The following is a 20,318-nucleotide window of genomic DNA, read 5'->3' as shown; positions in this document are numbered from 1 at the left end:
ATCTATTTATAACTTGGTCTAATGAAATGTCAGAAAGTGATGAAAAGATGCATCACAGTTTCCAAGAGCCCAAATTTCTTTTTTTTGACGAACAGTCCAAAACCCAAAATTGTTTAGTTTGCCAGAAAAGGGAAAAGCAGAAAGTTCTGACATTTGTTGAGCAGGAACCAGAGAAAGTTTTAGGGTGAAAATATTACTCAAATGTAAATCAGTCATTAAACTAAAACTTAAACACTTCTAAACTTAACTGCAAATTAATTTAGCATAATTAAGTAATTGCTTTATAAAAGTTGTAATAAGTCTCTCAAAGCAACACCTGTAGCATGTGTCAATATCAATTTTTTATTTTATTAATAGATTTAAATTTTTTTTGGTTAAGTTTCCTGATTCCAGATTACTGCTCCAGTTTATAACTGAGATATAAAAATACAAAAAATACAATACATAAAAATAGATACAAAAACCCCCTAAATGCAGTAAATATTGTCTATTAATGGTATGCGGTGCATCCTTAAAAAAATCCTCTCCACCTAGGTAACTTGACACATTTGCAGTGAAGTTACCGCAGGAGCCCTACAGATAGTGTCAGGATAAAGCCATCCACCTGTCAAGTTGCTCACAGTGTTAACAGAGTCACAGCACGCAGACATTAAATGGAGCAAACATTATGTTACAGTGATCAAGGAGGATGAAAAAGTACTCTAAGAAACAAGAGCCAAACAGGAGATGTAGTGATATTCTGGCCAAATCAATGGCTTCATATTTAGTTCTGTGTGTGTGTATATGAAATGTGCAAACAACTGTTAAACATGTCAAACCACACACAACGTTCACTTTATTTTTTAATAGTCTCTATCATGTTTCGACAGCCCACTGCTATGTAGTGTTGTAATATTAATATTTTATGGTCCTTGTTTTTATCTTCCGTTATTTCCCTTGTTAGTTGTGAGGAACAGTTGAGTGTAGCGGTGTTGTCACTTTTTCTAATGCAAAGAGCATTTAATGGATTACCGTGCAAGTGGCATTAACATGTATTTAGTGGCTGCTCTAATCCCAGTAGTTTTTGCACCAGGGTACTAACACTCTGGCAGAATGTATTATGCATTACCATTAAACTACATGAGCACCCTTTGTGATTTGTGAGCAAGAAATTTCATGCAGGAAAATGAAAATAACTGCTCTATTTGTATAAGACTAGTAATAATCTGATTGGAAACTAATGCCGTTTTTCCATTACCAGTACCAGCTCAACTCGCCTCGCCTCACCTCGATTCTACTCGACTCAGTTTTGGCCCGCCGTCCTCCGTTTTCCATTGCAGATAGCACCCCTCAGTGTAGCTGGTCATCATAGCAACGCCACGAATAACTGCTGCTACGTAATGTTCAATGTGACACACGCAACCTACAAAGAGCTGTCTCTTATTTGAAATCTACAGAGTTAATTCCTCACCTTAAAACTTCTCAGAAGTGGATTTAGTGATGAAATGACATGAAAATTGTAAAATATAAAACTTTCTGCTGCTGGCCTCTGTCCGCAATGATGATTCAGTGAATAGTGATGATTCTATCTGGCCAATCAGTAGCCTGCTGTGTTTTCAACCTCGACGGAGGTGATACGAAAAAAAGTAGCAGGTACAGGTACAACTTTTCCACAATGGAAAACCAAAAAAGGCGAGGAGAGTCGAGGCGAGTTGGTACCATTCGGTGGAAAAGGGGCTAAAGCTTCTTGTCTTAGTTCTAATGTAAACTAGTCAGCCCCTTTTTTTTTTTGAAAATTTGCACATGTAGAAATCATGTTTATGTTTACTCAAGGTACATTTTGTAGATGAAACCTTTGCATCGAAGGTTATTTGGTGTGATTGCAGGTCTGTAGAAACTGAACAGAAGCATGGGAGATTGGTGAATGTAACTGTTTTGGAGTCTGTCTGTACTGTGTGCTGTCATTACAAAATTACATGATTGAAGAAAAATCTGTTGGTCTCACAAGGCATGACTCTGTTGTCCTGCGGAGCCCAGGTGATTTTAGTAGCAGGTCTTTTAAACACTACTCTCTGAATCACTTGCAACCACAGGAGCCGAAAGCCGAGGGAAGCAAGGTAAGGGCTGCATTGTTATTTTCAAATTCAGGATTTGTTCTTCATTTGATCACTTCATTTTCCCCCCTCTCAACTAACATCATTCTGTGAGAAATCAGTTCTGCCACATGCAGTGCAGTCAGGGATTTGAATGAATCTTTTTATGCAGGTTGCAGAAAAACAGCGTAGTGGATTCTGGTTAATGCAAAAGGTGCATGCTGTATTAAAATTATAAGGGAAGCCTTCAATGCCAGCGGTGAGAAATTCAGATTCATGCACAATGTAATGCTTGTGATTGAGTCTGCTCGCTGCACTTTTTAAATAATTATTGCACAAGGTGAAAGCCAAAAGCATATCAGGCTTCAATTTGGAAATTGCCCTGCATGCTGGCCTTCAGTATGAAACACTGCCAGAAGCTACTTGCTGTCATTGTACTGTAAAAAGCTTCATGAAAGTCCATTGCAGCGCTGTGTCGACGTGGCCAAATTTCTTGCGGAAGTGATCCGTGATCTTGATGAAATACCTGCTCGCTACTTATCTACAGATGTGCCGTTGCTTGATTTAAAAACACTCACTCAGTCCTTGGCATTGAGCCACTGCCAACCAGTGTCAAATATAAAGTGTAAATTACAGCTTAAACAGTAATCAGGTTTTGCTGAATTGAATCATATTTTAATGTGAGATGACAAGCAATGTTAGCATAGCCGCAGGTTGGTAGCAAGCATCTGTGCGTTTGTAGTACTTTGGTCTTGGTAGTTGTAGTTCTCCTCAGAGGGGGTGTGTTCTGCTGTGTTCTTAACTTCTGTCTGGCATGCTTATGTCCTTTTTTTCTTCTTCATTTTTAATTGATGAAACACGGTGGAGGCAGGGAGAGGGGAGGTTGTGCTTTTTAGTTTTCTCAATGCCTGCTGCCAGTAACACAGCCGACTGGTTCTTTCAGGTTAGCAGTCACTCAGTGGACAGAGTTTGGATGTGAGAAGCACTGTAAAGCAGATTCTAAATGGAGGCAGTTCTCCCTCCACAGGTGCCTGGATTCAATCCAGCTGGCATGTGCTGGATCCTTGTGTTGACCTCAGGAATATTTACTTCTCAAACAGATAACCGCACATTTACACACTGATCATACCATTTAAAAAGTCTAATTCTTGAAAACAACTTTTAAATGCACCGCCTTAAGTCAGATTGGATTAAATCCAGGTTTACCTTTTATCCTGATTTCTCCATATTTAAGGCTGAATTCCATTTTTAAAAAACAGTTGGATGCTTTATTGATAGTTTGGCGATTAAACTGGTTTGAATCTGTGCACTTGTGCATGATAATGAAGATGATATGATGTGTTGATACACTTAGACAGTAACGACATATACACTGTAAAAGAACGCGAATACACGTTATTTCATTTAAGTTAGATTATTTTGACAGAGTTTAGTGAATTTCCTTGTGCGAACAGTGTATTCATCTTTATACCCTCCTCAATGATTTAGCTTTCTTTTTGAGACTTTTAATGCTTTACAAGCTTCTAAATGGGTGAAGCTCTCAGATTTGTCTTAATTGTGTGATGTTATTGAGGTCCACTTTGTTTGAAACAAAGATGAACTATGCTAACATCAAACAATTTATACACGGTAAATGCTATTATTGAATGTGTGTGGCCATCGTGCATCAGGATCTGGGTTGCTTTGCATCTCGGTTACACAGTTTCCTGGAGGATATCCTGAAAAAGGAACGGGTGATATGATGATACATGCCACAAGACAATGAGTAAATACATTTGATGTGCTGTCAGATATTTTACCGTACTGTTTTTATACTGAGGTGTATTTTCATTTAACATCATAGGCAGTGTTCCAAATCACTGAGCAGGACTACTTTATAGAAATATTGAAGTTGATATGAAATTAATGTGACTAAGTATTTTGATTTGTCAGGTATTTCATTTGCTAAATAAGCCAAAACAGTGATGTTTTGTTCTTTAATTTTGTAAAATTAAATTACAATATAGATGGATATTTTAAATAACAATTGCTTCTACATTAATAGAGATTTTTATCCATATTGTCCACCGCTACCATCAAGTGGTATGTAGCATCAGTGCTTTGTCGTAATACACAGAAAAGATTGGATATAGAGGGGGAAAAAAGTGTAAATACACATTTGTTAAATTGATTTCCACACCACCTTAACTTTCTTTACCGTGTTACTTCTGTTGGTAGAACTATATTTTTAAGCCCAATGTGATTATGGCTCACATGATCGAAATTCACTCTTACAAGGAATTTTTTGCTAAAATGCAGACTAAGGGCGTACTCACAGGAGGCCTGGTTGCCTTGTACCATGCTCTCCACTCCCCCGCTGGCCTGCGCTCACACTGCGCCTAACAATCCGAGCCAGAACACGTTTACGTCATCACTCAGTCGGTGCTTCCCATACATTTATTTGTTTGTGGCGGCCCGCCACAGTATCAATGCCGACCTCCACATATTGATTGGTGATTTTTTAAAAATGTATTTATTTTTTACTAGGCCTATTTAAAATGGTAGTTGATTGCAGAGTGCTGCACATTGGGGTTGGGCAATGACTGCAAAATTTCCATCAGACGATCGAACGCGGGGTTAGCAGACTTCACTAGGTAAAAAAAAAAAAGTAGGCTATTAACAACACACAGGGTGCAGACAGACGGTGTTTGACAGGCTGCGTCATTAATAAGCCGACGTGCCGCTCACCTGCTGCCGTGATAACGGATCGCGGGAGGAAATATACGGAAAAAAGACGTTCTCAGTCTTTTAGGCCACTTTATAAAACATACTGCTGATGGAGAAAATGGAGCAGACGAGGGGAGAGAGGGACAGAGAGAGGCGGGGCAAGCCGGGGTGTTTACCTGAGGTGTAGGTGTGTGTCAGAGTGTGGGGAGAAGAGAATGCTGTTGAAAGAATTCTGTTGCTGAGGAGGGGTTTACAATCACGACACCGGCTCAACGTTGTGATGTATGTCAGCCATCGGCGGTCTGCCCAACCCTACTCCCACGTATATACGCGTCTCTCTGCCTGTCTCTTTGTCATGAACACCTCTGCACACAAATCTGTCCAATGCGACTGTCAATATCATCTTTAAAAAAAAAAAATAGTTATTAGCAAACATGTAAGCAGAGCTATGTAAAAGTTAGATAACAGCTGGGTTGTGGACGTAAGCACTCTGCATATAGCTGGAAGTCAATTTCAACTGTCAGTCTGGGAAACACTGCACTCTTTTGGGGGGGAAAGCACTCTCTCTCTCACACGGCACAGTAGAGTAGGTGTCAGGGTTCCGTGCTCGGGCATGGTTAGCAATCACACTAGATGCGTACTGTGCCAGAGTCCAGCTTAACAAGGAGCGATCTCACTGGTCAAACGAACCGGTTAAACGTGCTCGCGCACGTGTGAATACACCCTAAGTTACGGTGAAGTGCATTTATGTGGATCTTAAGTATCTGTCAGACTACAAGTGAAGCAGTTTACTTCTGAAAGAGGCAGGAGGTGGAGAGGAACCCTGGAGTTGTTTTGTGCAGGTCATTAGAAGGCATGCTAACCCTGCTGCTCTGCCTGGCTTGGCTCTCTGGCGTGTCCCAGCTTGACACCGACAGTGCAGAGCAGTTAACCAGAGTAAGAAAGCAGCGGGAAGATGGCTAAAGGTGGCCAAGCCTCTGGCTGCCTCAACTCCTCCTTTATCACTATTCAAGCCCCTGCCTTTGTTTGCAGCTTTTAGTCAAGGCCCATTTCTCCCTCCAAAAAGCGCAGAGGTATTTCACAGATGTTTAGAGAAGTCTCTGATTTGAACACCAAAACATGTTAACTCATTCACCTGCTGCATTTGAGGGCTTAAATATTCAACTCCCAGTTTTATCAGAAAATCTTACATTTGCATGGAAAAATATTCTTATGTTTTGCTATTGTTACATCATTGTCTTTTGCCTCAGTGGTACTCAAACATTATGTCGCTGTTATAATATCTGTTTTGCTTGGGCCCAATTCTATCCACGCTCCTGCCGAAACTCACTTTGCTGGATCCACAGACACGGCAGCCTTTTGAAGTCAGCTACTTGTCTTTCATCAGATAGTCCAACAACAGTGAAGTGCCTCTTGATATTCGACAGAACTCAAGGACCATTTCTATATTGGCAAGTGTTTGTGTGGGTGAAGAGATGACTCTGTGGATGGATTATCAGAGTACATTCACACCTAGATGGGCTTTAATTGTGAACCCTGGAGAAATTTCCCTCCTTCAGATCTGTTCACTTGGTAATGTGTGAACACAGCAGTTTCACTAAATGTTCACTTGTTCCCAGATGAACCCAGGGAGTAAGAATGTGATCTAGCCATTATCACTCCTACATACTGTATTTCATTATGTAGGAGGTTCAGTATGTACATTTGCTGCCACAAGTATGTGTTTAAAAAACAGAAAATGCAACAATCCAAAAACCTAGCTGATTATACTGACTCATGTTTGTTTGTACGGGAAGAAAATTTAGTCTGCTCGTGAATACAAAGTACAGCAAAGAGGATCTTCAATAAGTTTTTCCTGATGCTATTTCTGCTAAATTGTATCCTAAATATTTAGTCTCTTTTAGGACTGAGTGATTTGAGGAAAAAAGCTAATTGCGATTTTTCTGCTAGATATTGCAATTATGATTCAATTTGAGATCTTATGTTTTAAGTGAAAACAGAGCAGATCGTGGCCATTTTTGTCAATGCTTGTGCTGAAACCAGAAAAAAAAGTGCTTCAGTGCGTCCCAGAAGCAGCTCTTCGTTCTCTGCTTTACTCTGCAGAGAATAATAGTCTACTTTTTAATGGAAGCTTCATTAAGTGGCAGACACAGAAACTGCATAGAAAATCCAGTTGATTGTCAACATAAAACACCCAGTGCAGACTCCTGTATATCAAATATCAACACTAAACACAGTTAAAACAGACAAAAAAATAAACAATTTAACTATTTAGCCTACTTAACCATGGTAGAAGAACGAAAGGACAACTGAACAAATCTACAAAATCTGAACAAGTCAGCAAAATCCGGCAGGCAAAACACTCTTATTCTGAAATGTTCCATGGGGGCTATGGACCCATGCAGAGTACAAAACCGGTTGGGTAGTAGAAGCACACAAAATGACAAATTAACAACACGTCAACCACATGCGGCAGGCTAAACTCTCCTCTGCTACTTCCAGTGCGAGTTGACGCCGGGCTGATGACGGCCTACAACGCAGAGCAGCCGCCGTCTGTGTCTGTTCGGCTGACACCATTACCCCACACAATTTCCTTTGTTTCATTTGTTGTTGTAAAATGTACACGCCCTGTGCCGGCTCTGATTGGTGAGTAGGACTGTAACAGGAAGCGCATGGCGCTTGTGATTGGCGCTAGTCTGTCACACGAGGATCCCAGTGGAATGACTTTTTAATGACACAACTCTTGGAAACGGGTCAGATACGCTGTATAACTAACCTGCATATTTAATAGCTGTCTTCACGATTAGCTAATCGCATTCTTTCAAATCGCAGTTTCGATTTGAAAACGGTGAATAGTTATGTGCTAGTCTTATTTGTTTAGGAATTTTTGACAATAGGAGGATAATGTCCAATAAATTAATTGATTTATCACGTTTGACATTATCGGCTTTAAATGGTAAATGTGCCCTTCTTAGCGCTTTATACGTCATGTCACATTTACCACATTCACACACTGACGGCAGAGGCTGCTATGCAAGGTGCCAACTGCTCATCAGAAACAGAAGCTAATCCATTCACATACGCTCACAATTTGGGATTCTCTGTCTTGCCCAAGGACAAGCGGCTCAGCCTTACTCAGCTATACACGCTATATTTCTTGCGGATGGTAAGACGTTAAGAAATAATTGAGTATCCGGAGAGGTTGTAGATTATCCTGTAAAAGAGCCCCGAAGGAGCCCTGGATTTCAGAGTGTGGAGTGCTTCCTCCTGGCAGGCCCTGGCAGTGTGAATGTCAGAGCTGTCTTCACTCCTTTTGTCCTCATGACTATTTATGGTTGTGTTTGAGCTCGTTTCACCCCTACCCTTCCCTCCAGTACAAGTTGGTTTAAATCTGCATGTGTGTAAGACAGAAGAACGTGCTGCAGTGTGCATTCTTGTTTCATTCTTCTGTGTAAAGATTCATCATGGTTAATTAGGATAATGCATTCCCAGTAAGATGTTCTTCATCAGCCAAACAGACTTCCTCAGAAAGTTCTGAGCATTACTGCAATAATAAGCTAAATCTAATGTGCGTCCTCCAGCTCAAACCCAACCTCCAGCACATGAACATAGAGAGATCAAGAGAGAGACTTCAGTGTTGGTTTTTTTCCCCCTAGTTTTTAATGAGCGGCACTCAGTCACGACTCTCCTGCTCTCCCCTACTGAGTCGGTCCAGACTGTGAGTGGGAGGAGTTGGACTCTTGACAGGTTGATGAGTAGCATTTTTAGCAGTTCATACATCCCGTCTCTGTGCCCTTCACTTGAACCCCTTAATGAAAATTAGTGTAAAACAGGATTACTGCAACAAATGTGAATTAAATAAGTTGTCATTTTTGCCACTCTCTCATCCATTCAGTGCCTTCCAGCCACAAACACTCCAGACTTTACATGAAGTTATCACAGAATAAAGGCAGGTTTTGATGTTGTTTTTATGATTAACATCACGACAGGGAGGCGGGTATGGTTATTGCTTTAAATTTTAGTACGATAGCCACGTTTTGGTGCAATATGGTTTTATGATAAAATCACTTAACAGAAGAAGCCACAGTTCTAAATGTTGTCAAGAACTTCGCCTTAAGAAAGTAGTCTGAAAATTGACATTGTTTGTTGAAATCAGGAACTATCTCAATTAAGATAAAAAAGAAAACCAAACTACGAATCTGACTAAGAATTCAGTGCTAGTGTTTGGTACAGTTTTTGATATTTGGTGCTTCAGACACACTTGCCGTCTGTACCACAAGTATTGAGGTTTGATGATCCAGCCGTCGGCAAGCCAGTAATTACCCAAAGAGGTACCAGACATTTCATTTGAATACACAAAACACTGTTTGGTTTTAGCTAAGTGTAAAGTGAAGATGTATTAAAGCAAAGTGATAAGAAACAAGTGTTTGCAAAGAAAAAGCAAAATGAAATGAATTTTATATAGGTGAGATAAAACCTTCATTTACAGTGGTTCGAGCCTGTATGTAGTACTGTTTGTAGGACTACATTTACTGCTACATAGCAGATGGATTGTGGGTATTGGTCAGTGAAATCCACCTTCTTCCCTGTGGCAGTCGTATTACTACTTAATTATTAAAATAAGTAGTAAATAATTTTAATTGAAAGGATTTATTCAATCTTCTTTTAATCAAAGCAGTGTTTGGCAATAATACATTTCCACATATTCACACTTAGAGGTAACATAGTATAACAGGTTTTCTTTGGTTGCTATTGGCACCCAGCAGCTCCACAAGAAAAAAGGCTAGTCTCTTGCTGAAAAGCTAAAAACATTTTTATGGAAGAGAAGATTAATTATTTTTCCACCCACATCTTCTTAGCCGATTCACAATTGTTGACCTTTTGGCACAATGCTGTGAACTCCCTGCTGTCACCACCTGCTGTTGCTAAGGCTAGTGTGTCTAAATTAGCTTTACAAAAATCACATCCGTTTCTTTACCCCACCTTCATGGAATACTGTTACACACAGTATATTACAGTATTCACATTCAGGAGGAAAGTTGGAAAGGAATTAAATATTTAGAATTTTCCCATGGACTGTGTAAAAGTTGTTTTTAAATATTAAAATTGCATTTAGAGTGCTTTTGTGTAGAATTTCAATGAAATAGTGTATTTTGAAGTTGCTGGTGAAAAACACTTGAAGTTGCTGGTGAAAAACACTGAGTGTGTGCCTAGATATAACAATGCTACCGGAACTCAGTCACCCTAGCTGGGATTTATTAACCCACATTTTCTATGTGGTACCGGGATTTAGTGCATTTAGAAACCTTAGAAATGAAGAAAAGTAGGAACATTTTTGTATATCTTGCAGCCACTTTCACAGGGTGCTAACCGATGTTCTTTATGTGTAGCTTTAAAGTAGCCTGGTACTTTTAACTTTTAAATCATCATAAATCTGTAAAACTGAGAGCTAGTTTTAATTAAGGATGGAGGATGAAGAAGGTTGTTTCCTCCCCTGCTGTGGTTGGCGGGTTGGAGGGGGGGGTCACCCAAACTTGTGCTCTGCTGTGTCTTTCGTACAGGAGTGGGAGGCAGAGAGCCACGACTGGTACTGCTTCGAGTGTCACCTACCGGGCGACATCCTCACGTGTGACAACTGCTTCCGGGTTTACCATCTCAAGTGTCTGTCGGAGGAGTTCAAACCCAGAGATGGAGGATCCCACTGGCAGTGTGTCGCCTGCAGGGTAGGTGGTCAGACTTGGAATTGTACGTACTTAAATGGCTATATTATTTCTATTTTTACTGACTAACTGCGGCCCACTGCCTGATGTTAAATGGCCTGAGGTGCATTTTTAAAAATAAACTAGAATATAACTTGAGCTTATGTCTGACACATTGCACCATATATTGCACATCCTACTTTAAATACTAGGTATTGCTGTAATCTTGAACAACTATTTGACCTACAGTGATTGATTACTAGTCGATTAAAACATTTATCTCAATTGAATAAACCTGGCGGAACCAAAAAGACGGCGAGTGACTTCTGAAGATTTCAGAATTTGGCTCGTGACTTTGTTTATTTTTCTGTCCACAATCAAAAGTTTGGCCACCTCTGATTAATGTTATGTTGGAGGACGTTGCATTTCTGTCATGGACCATTATATATTTTAAAGTGAAGTGCGTCTGTGTATTACAGAATTTGAATTGCAGAACCTGCTGTGATTCTAAACTTTCCCTTTCTTTTCTGTTTCAGGGCAGTAAAAAGAAGAACCTGAACAAACAGGAGATGAGTAAATACCTGCGCTTCATCGTCCAGCGTATGAAGGAGAGGGTGAGAACAACCATAAGATATTTCTACCTATTACCTTTGCTGTTATCCACTTTCAACTCAAACTCAAATCAAACCTCCCTATGGCTACACAGCTGATGGTTGTCCATCATGTCGTTCGCGTACATGGGGATGTTGTTCAGCATGCCTTCCTAACAAGCTTTTACCCAGCTTAAAAACAACCATGCTGTTTTCAAACTCACCCTGAGGCGTTTATTAAGGTTTAGATGTGGTCTAAATTTATGATTTGAAGTCTTTTAATCGGTTTCTGCTCTTATCGAATACCGTGGCTCTTATTTCTTGATGAAGATATGTATTATGTATAGTATGTTTATCTATTATTAACAAAAACCACCTTTATTTTCAGCAGATTTAGGTTGTATTCTGCCGCTCGCAATGTGAATGTTTGCTGTTTTCCGCTTGGTTTTACTAGAGTTGGACTAGTTTTAATGATGCATTATTCTGACGCTGCAAGAAGTTTCGGTCATATCAGGTGAATTTCCTTCATTGCATAAAAAGCCAGTGATTCCGTGCAGTGAATACAAATTGCTGTATCACTTAGCCATGCTTTAGACGACTCGCACTGGGCCTTATTCTTTTATGCCACAGTTACGGCACAAGTTTGTTTACATTGTGTCTTGGTGCCCCTGGTGGCTCAGCTGTCACTCAGACAGGAGCTTGGAAGCTAAAGGAGCGTTTTTGAAATATCAAAGATTTGCTTATCATTCTTTAAATAACTCTAATTGACATCACTTTTTTGGAAAAAGATTAAAGAAAAAGAAAATTAAGACTTGAATGTCTTATTTCTACACTTTTTTAATTTTTTATATTCCACTGGTGTAACAACCCACAATAACCCTCACTCCTCCATTAATAAACACCCTCCTCTTTTGTCCATTATGTCCCAACCTGCTTACTCATTTCCTGTATCCCTTCTTCAATCTCCCCCTCCCCCCTTTCCCTCACTCTAACCTGTACTCTATGAAAGTTATGTTAAATCTCATTACTTTTCCTCCACATCTCTTGTTCTCTGCTTCTGCCTCCCTGCATCCCTCCTTCATCCCACTGCTCTTTGTAATAATGGTATTAAATCTCATCATTTACCCTCAATGTGGTCTTTATCTCTTCAGGCCTCTCATGTGTCCCTGTTCATTACTCCGTCTCTTCCCTCGATCACCCCCCCCACCCCCTCTCTATAAAGTGGTATTAAATCATTATACCTCTTCTACCTTGCAGGCAGTGGACCTGAACAAGAAAGGCAAAGACACTAAACATCCCATGTACAAACGTCTGATCCACACTGCACTGGACGTCTCAAACATACAGGAGGTAACAATCATGCCCAGTGCCATTCTATGAAACTTTCTTTTTACCTTTAGTTTGTAAGCTTTTGTTCTTAACACGTATGCAAATCCCCACAGACTGTTGGACTGAAACGCCCCCCCTCTTCCCCCATGACTTCCATGTGGATTAATTGGTGTTAATTCACTATGGACATGTGATAATGATGATCAACTTTATTGGCAATTTTTATGCATGTGGAATTCCTCTGCATTTAACCCACTCTAATTAGGAGCAGTGGGCAGCCGTTGTGCAGCGCCCGAGGACCTAGTCCCTATGGTCTGAGCTAACGCCGCTCTGTCAAATCCCAATGAAATAATAAAAGTGTTAAGTCACACTGAATCTAAAACTGTGTATCATGCCCATTTTTTCAGATTGAACTGAGTTATGACTAGAAGGAGTAAGAAGTTTTATGCAAATTGCTGCAGTTGGGCTGCTAAGGCTTTTTGAAGTCCCTCAGTTGTCTCTGTGACTTTTGTGCCACTGCTGCAGCTGCTGACCGTGTTCACAAGTGGGCCAAACCACAACAACTAACTTCCTGTTGTTGTTCTCACTTGTCCCTTTTACCTCATGCAGTATATTTGCCTTTAAAAACGTCCAGTTCATGATTTTATGTAGAGATACATTTATTGCGATTTAGATTTTAGGTCCAGTCTCTACCAGACACAATGGAGCACTGTCCAGACCTGGGTGGGTGTTAGTATTAGTGTTAATAAGTACACTGCCCTCTCCTGGACCTTTCGCATGTCGGTCACCAAACACACTCACACCCAGCATGTGAATAGACCTCTTTGTTCTCGCTCTCGCTCTCTCTCTCTTTCTCTCTCTTTCTCTTTCTCTTTCTCTCTCTTTCTCTCTCTCTTTCTCTCTGTTCTCTCTCTCTCTGTCAGAACCTGTCTGAAGGAAAATATAAAAGCTTCGAGGAGTTCAAAGCAGACGCTCAGCTGATTGTTCACAACACCGCCATCTTGTATGGAGGTAGGTTTTTAAAAATAAATCAAGAACAGTCTGATCATAGAAAAAGTAAACCAGATGATAAACTGCACATTCAGTACTTTGATTCTCTGCTACATATACTTTTCAGCCAAAATAAAAAGTATTATGGAATTATTATTATTATGTTGAATGAATGAAATATTAGATATTAATAATAATAATTAATGAGAACATAAACTTCATTAAAATGAACTTGTGATTTAAGGGGGATCTTTCCCTGTTTTTGTTTGTTGCAGTTCACAGCGACCAGGCAGAGATCGCACGCCTGCTGTTCAGTGACACATGCCATGAGGTACCATTGCTTGAGGGCTTTTTTCCCCACAGTTCAGAGCAGTGAGACGTATCTTTAGTTTAGTGCTTAGGTTAAAAGCTTATTAGCATATGTGTCCTTGATTTTTCTTTAATTTTTGTTGTTCAGATTTGTTCAAAAAGTTCACTTAAGTTCAACATTTCTTTTGTTCCTCTCTTCCCGTATCTGTTCTCTTCCAGTTAAATGAGTTGTTGCTGTGTAAGAACTGTTTCTACTTGTCGAACGCCCGTCCAGACAACTGGTTCTGTTATCCCTGTGTGAGTATAAGCACCTCACCTGCTCCAGCTGGCTGAACTACAGCTTCTTTGGGACCAAACCGTATTTCGGAACTGATGCAGGAACACACAGTTTTATCAGCGATGTTTTTTGTTTCTTTAACATCAGATGCATTACTTTTATACAACTATTTAATATTATTGCCAGCAGTTGTAAGATGCAATAATATTATTGTAATTAATTGATACACCTCTCCCTCTTCAATCCATTTAATTTAATGAAACAACTCATATTTCAAGAGGAGTGGTTTGATCTGAGAGATGGCTGGGATCTGAGCGTGGCAAATGTGACTCTTTCATGGCAGGTGTATTTGCCCAGCCAACGTCACTGTTAGTTTAACTGCTCTGGGAGACTGCTACTGACAATTATTTAATTTTTGTCTGACAATTTTACTCTAAAAGGATTGATTTAACAAAGAATAATATAGGGATTAATTGATATAAATCAATGTATATACAAGTAACGCACATAAGATAAGATATACCTTTATGACCTCCAGATGTATGCATAGTTCAGTCAAACCACCACAAATGAATCTAGTGTGGCTGAGTGTCGCTTGTTGGAAATATTAGGTTTCTTTTTGTGTGTGTTGCCTCCACAGAGCCCTAGCCATGACTTGGTGTGGGCCAAGATGAAAGGATTTGGTTACTGGCCAGCCAAAGTGCTTCAGAGAGAGGACAACCAGGTGGACGTACGCTTCTTTGGCCACCAGCACCAGAGGTTAGCACAGCTCGTGTCCTTATTACTTTGATATCTTTATTTTTGAATTATTTATGATTCTTCAGAACACTTCTCCCAGGTGAACACACTATTTCTAAAGCAACTTTATGCTTCAGATTCAAGCTTATTATAGTGAAAGAAAAAGTCCACTTTCTTAATTTCAAAACTAAAACTAAACTTAAATTTCATTCAGGTCATCCAAAACTAACTGAAACACTATTAAAATACATTGAAGCCAATTAAAACGCAGTGTCTTTGTAAATCTCGACCATTGTTTTCCTTCTCTTCCCCAGAGCGTGGATCCCTGCAGACAACATCCAGGACATCAAGGTGAGCGTCCAGCAGCTGCAGGTGAAGCGCAGTAACGGTTGGAAGAAGGCGTGCGAGGAACTGGAGCTTTATCAGCGCTTTCTGAGGGAAGGTCGCTTCTGGAAAACAAAGATGGAGGAAAGCAGCATGCCTGCTTCTCTTCAGCTTCTCCAGCAAAACCAGAGCCAACGGCAGCAACAGCAGCAACAGGAGGGCAGCGGGAGGACGGACAGGCTGGAGCGGACAGACGAAGCCGAGTCCAGCATCTCCTCCACCAGCAATGAGCAGGTCCGACATGTAAGTGGGGTCAGTTCAGTTAATGCCCACTTTTTTAAAATCTTTTTCAAATTTACTGTACAAACTTTACTGTTTTACATAAGATTTTAGTTTAAATGCAACCCATACGGCAGTATTAAACTACTCCTGTAAGAAGCTGATAGGTGTGTTCTGTCAGAGATGTAATATCAATCAATTTAATTCATGCAATGTTTAACACTGCTTCCTGAAAAGAAGTGCTGGATGTCCAAGTCTTCTTTTTACTACTTAAAACTGGCTAAACTCAGTAGAGCAGTCAATACTTCATGTGGTGGGTTTATAATGAAGGCCTTACTACTGTCTTCACATTAAGACGCATTTATTATGAAATGCCTGCAGGAAATGTTTACAAATTATCATTAGCTGACTGCGGTACATGACTGGAGAAGAACAGATGCTGTTGAGCTCCTGCCGTGACAACGTGCTGGTAAATAGTTATAAGCCATTTTATGCACAGAGGATTCCTGTGGCACTGCTAGGCCTGTCATGATTACTACTATATTACTTTTGTAATCAGGTCTTCACTCTGGTCTGATCCAGAAGCTGCAGCCTGCAGAGTTATAACACAGACCTAAGGCAAGGGAGCAGACTCCACATTTGACTTTAAGGCTCTTAAGCACTGAATGTCTCCAGCTAAAGCCCCACCTGACTCTGGTATTCTGACACTGGCAGGCGAAACAGCCTTGCTGAGAACCTCAGACATCTTTTGATATGAGTCTCTAAACATCTTTCAGTGTTGGGTTTTTCCTGAGGATGCTTTTTGTGTGCTGCTTGTGAGTGGGTTAATGTGAAATACATTGATAAATACAACAATTGGTGCCATCTGGTGGCTGAAGTACACATTGTCAGTCAGACAATGGTCTAACGTGGTATGTGCATTTACTAGTATTCAGAGTGTTCAGCTGAAAACTTTATTTTATTATTTTATTTTATTATTAATTATTCATGAGTCACCCTTAATTATCATGATGAACACATCAGAGCAAAGTAGATGAACAATAGCAAAGTAGAAATAATAAGGCTTTGGGGAGAATTATTTTATTTTAAAAGTTACCTGGTGCCTTTACAAAGACACAGATGTAATAAACAACCGGCAGTAAATGAATAATAAAAAACTGTTTGCTGAAACTTTTAGTTTGTTTATATTCCCATCTTAGTCTCTATGCCATGGTAGACAGTATTTATTATTTCAAGTAGCTCTGTGGTAAATCTAAATGATAAAAGTATAAAATAAATAAATAAAATATGAATTCATAAAGAGCTTTAATATTTCGTATTGAGCCAAATGCTGCAATTCCTCTATATCTTAATTTTTTTATATTTAATCTTGAATTTGCTCTAGTGGTCCAAGACTTTTGGCACTCTACCACATCTTTCAGAAATACAGATGGTTAAAAGCTTTTGTAACTGTTGTTTTTAAATTATAAATGTATAATAATAATAATAAATGTATAAATTTATATATAATAAGCTTTCAGCTTTCCTCCTTAATACTAAATGCTTTTTCGGTGTATATTGGAGCAACAGTGGAAAGACCAAGAGACTTAATATTTTACCAGATGTTTGTTTTATAACATGTTGTTCTTTTTCCCCTTTCCCAGCTCAAAGGCAGCCAGGAGCCCAAAGCTAAGAAAAGCCGTCGTTCTCAAATGGTCGAGCCCAAAGAAGAAGCCAGTGTAAGTTAGACTGTTATCACACTAAAATGATCTACTAACAAAGGCGCCCGGCCGATAAATTGGCGAGCGGATACGTTAACTGATACTAGCTTGTTGCTGATATATATCGTATATATCGTACAATACAAGATATTACAGATACTTTTTAGGTTTTTATATGTTCTCGCTTCACATGATGTTTCATGTGATAATGTCAAATTAAATAAAATGAATATAATGCCAAAAAGATTGGACTCAAAAAAACATTGTCAGCTGAGCTAAAATCTTGGTCTCTTTGGAGGATTGTGATGATACTAAAAAGACCAAATAGCACTGGTGTTGAACAAAATGTGGTGAAGTTTCAGGGCAGTGTTGAGATAAACAATATGTTACCAAATGGGCCATTAACATACAAATATTATGTTACCCGGAAGCTCATGTGCTGCATCTCCAAAAAGTTGAATATTCATTTTCTGTAATTTAATTCAGAAAGTGAAACTTTCATGAATTTTAGAATCATTACACATGTATTGAAATATTTCTAGAAATGAAAACTCAAGTATCTCAAAACTTTTAGAATAAAGAATTTATAATACAGAAATGTCGATCTTTTTAACTAAAAACAGCTGCACAGGTTTCCCGAGCCTTTAATCTCAATGTGGTTCTGATGCTAACTTTGTCACGATATTCAAATTTTTGAGGTGCAAATAGTATCCAGGGTATCCACAGGTTTTGAAAAGTCTTAAAAAACATGTAATTCAGTTTCTTTAAAAAGAGCATAAGAACGTATTAAAAGGTGTTAAATTTAATTTACAGAAAAGTCTCAAATATTGTCTCTTGCCTGCTGCAGGCAGGGATGTTAATTTGAACTTTTTAGTTTGTAAATCTGATTCTTGGCTGTCGGGAGACGTTAAACATTGAAAACATAACAGTTGGATTGTTGTGACAGTGGAGACTGCTTCAGCCAGCACCATTAGACCAGAAGCAAACACTATCACTACTGCTAGCTACAGTTGCTAGGAAGCTTATCACCTCACAATGACCACGAGTCACTTTTAGCAGAAACTTGAATGAATTAATAATTTTTTTATTGGTTAATACATTCATCCATTTTATGTCACTTATATCATTAGGAATTGTTGTTATAAACTGCTGGGAAGTTCTGAAAACATTTGGTGTAATAAATAATTCTAGTCCACATCATCGCTACTGATGTTCCTTTAAACTTTTTATTAAAGTTTTTGGCTGGTTTGGACTGGGAAATGGGTATTAAATGGTATTTTAACACCCTTCCTCTCCTCTCTTCCAGGACCCGGAGCCAGAGATGGAGGCGGTCAGCTCCAGCCAGGAGATCCCAGTGTCCTCGGCGCCCCAGCAGCCCGAGAAGCTGTCGGTGTCCACGCAGACCAAAAAGGCCAACGGAGGGTCGCCACGCACACTGCACCGCGGCACCCAGACCAACAGTGACGGCGCCTGCCAGAACATGTGCCACGAGAAGTACACCAAGGTCTTCAATGACGTCAAAGAGATGATGAAGGCCGACAACAAGAGGGAGACGGAGCGGGTCGTCAGAGAGGCTTTGGAGAAGGTGGGTTTGTGTTCGATGGTTGGTGGTCTTTGAGAACTTTGAGAGATTGAGCATGCGTTGGACTCCAAACCTGATTTGTGTCCCATCTTTGTGTCTCTTTCCTTTCAGCTCCGTGCGGAGATGGAGGAGGAAAAGCGTCAGGCGGTGACTAAAGCGGTGGCTGGAGCTCAGGCGGAGATGGAGAGGAAGTGTAAGCAGGTGAAAGAGAAGTGTAAAGAGGAGCTGGTGGAGGAGGTGAAGAAGCTGGTGGCCCAAAACAAACAGCTCATCTCCCAGACCAAGAAGAAGCAGTGGGTGAGTTCTGGACAGATGAGCTGTCTGTTACAGTTTGTTTTTAACTGAACAAGATGAAGTCGTGACATTTATTTTCCACTCTGTAGTTCAGTCTGTCTAAAGTTTGAATGTTTGTTTTATTAAGCTGAAACCAGTGTCTTGTTTTTTCTTGTGACCGTTTCCGGCTTTGTTGGTTTCCTAAAATCATATTTTATACTAGGGCTGGGCGGTATGTCAGTATAATTTCAAAAGAAATATGAAATTAGACAATACCGTTAATACCGATATAGTTTGATGTTGAGTTAATTAATAGGTTTCCAGCATTTGGTCCTCTCTCTCTCCCTCACCTCGCAGCCCCGTCCCTCCCTCTGCGCCTGCTCACAAACTCTCTAACAACATTTAGGCAGACTCGGTGCCGGTCGACCTTGCTGAAGACCTGGCTTGTAAAAAGGAAAAAAAAAAAAAAACAGTTCAGTCAGTGGTTCCCACACATACACTTTGGCGGTGTGCTCAGGTTAGGCGACACATTGTAGCAATTATCCGAGAAACGGTTATTAAGTTGCGACACGCTGGATATTTTACAAGCACAGACCAGGTAAAGCTGTCAGATGTCATTCATTGTCGCTAGTGTGGCATGTCCTCACGGGTAGAGAAACACACGGAGCTTCAGCACACACAGTGACAAGAGTTTGGATCGCACAATTTGTCAGGACCCGTCCTGCTCTCCTTCTGATTAACTAGTAATCCTTAACTAGGTACTGTGCATGTGCAACTCGCAACAAAGATCAAAAAGAAGTGAGATGCTTCACTCTGCAGCTAAAACGGACAGGGTGAAAAGAGGAGCTGCAGAAATGTACAGTATAACGAAAATATGGTGTTTTTAAAAAATGAAACCATGTGAACCTGTTCTAGTACAACCTCTAAACCTGAAAATGAGCATAATATGACCACTTTAGAATATTGCCGAAATAAACTCAAAATTACCATTACAGAGTTTGGAAACAGTCCCTGAGGGTTAAATGAGTCAGACAGGGTGCAATGGTTCACAATAAAGTCGTGCCCAAAAGTGAATTAGGTTTTATACAGCTGATATTTATTAATTAAAAATCGAGCATGATGCCAAAAATGATGCTTGATTGTATTTTACTAATTTGTGGTGAAAGTAGATGAGTTTGTGTAGTGTATGTGTGACAGTATTTGTGAGGTGTAACACAGCAGCTCAAGATATAGTGTAATTTACAGTTTTCAGTGTACACACATACTGTTTACAGTAATTAGAAAAATTGTGTTACTGTCAGTATTTACTTAATTTGAAGTGTTAGAACAGATCTGATGCTGTCTGTGCTGTAGCTGACCTCTCTCTTGAATTTACATGTTTTTGGTTTTTCTTTAGTGTTGCAACGGAGTTAGTTTATCTTGTTGTCTGTGCTGATACTTGACTTTGTTC

General features: G+C 39.8%; 1 protein-coding gene across 5 annotated transcripts in view; it reads left to right on the top strand.

The window, feature by feature from the left end:
• The window catches only part of zmynd11 (zinc finger, MYND-type containing 11), a 35,028-nt gene that overhangs the window by 12,778 nt on the left and 1,932 nt on the right, over positions 1 to 20,318 (top strand). The window contains exons 4-15 of one of the 5 annotated variants that reach the window (XM_038717273.1): positions 2,073 to 2,096; positions 10,340 to 10,501; positions 11,014 to 11,091; positions 12,325 to 12,417; positions 13,320 to 13,407; positions 13,662 to 13,717; positions 13,915 to 13,992; positions 14,613 to 14,731; positions 15,025 to 15,328; positions 16,957 to 17,031; positions 18,320 to 18,598; positions 18,707 to 18,892. In XM_038717273.1, the coding sequence (XP_038573201.1) occupies positions 2,073 to 2,096; positions 10,340 to 10,501; positions 11,014 to 11,091; positions 12,325 to 12,417; positions 13,320 to 13,407; positions 13,662 to 13,717; positions 13,915 to 13,992; positions 14,613 to 14,731; positions 15,025 to 15,328; positions 16,957 to 17,031; positions 18,320 to 18,598; positions 18,707 to 18,892 (1,542 nt within the window). Of the gene's footprint in view, positions 1 to 2,072; positions 2,097 to 10,339; positions 10,502 to 11,013; positions 11,092 to 12,324; positions 12,418 to 13,319; positions 13,408 to 13,661; positions 13,718 to 13,914; positions 13,993 to 14,612; positions 14,732 to 15,024; positions 15,347 to 16,956; positions 17,032 to 18,319; positions 18,599 to 18,706; positions 18,893 to 20,318 lie in introns of all 5 variants that reach the window. The other 4 variants (XM_038717271.1, XM_038717272.1, XM_038717275.1 and 1 more) reach the window with 4 other exon arrangements.

Source organism: Micropterus salmoides, unplaced genomic scaffold (genome assembly GCF_014851395.1).
Source record: "Micropterus salmoides isolate LMB-PRFRI ecotype aquatic unplaced genomic scaffold, ASM1485139v1 Ms_hic_scaffold_14, whole genome shotgun sequence".
Taxonomy (NCBI): Eukaryota; Metazoa; Chordata; class Actinopteri; order Centrarchiformes; family Centrarchidae; genus Micropterus; species Micropterus salmoides.
Note: the sequence above shows the minus strand (reverse complement) of the source record. Positions and strands in the feature narration are given on the sequence as shown.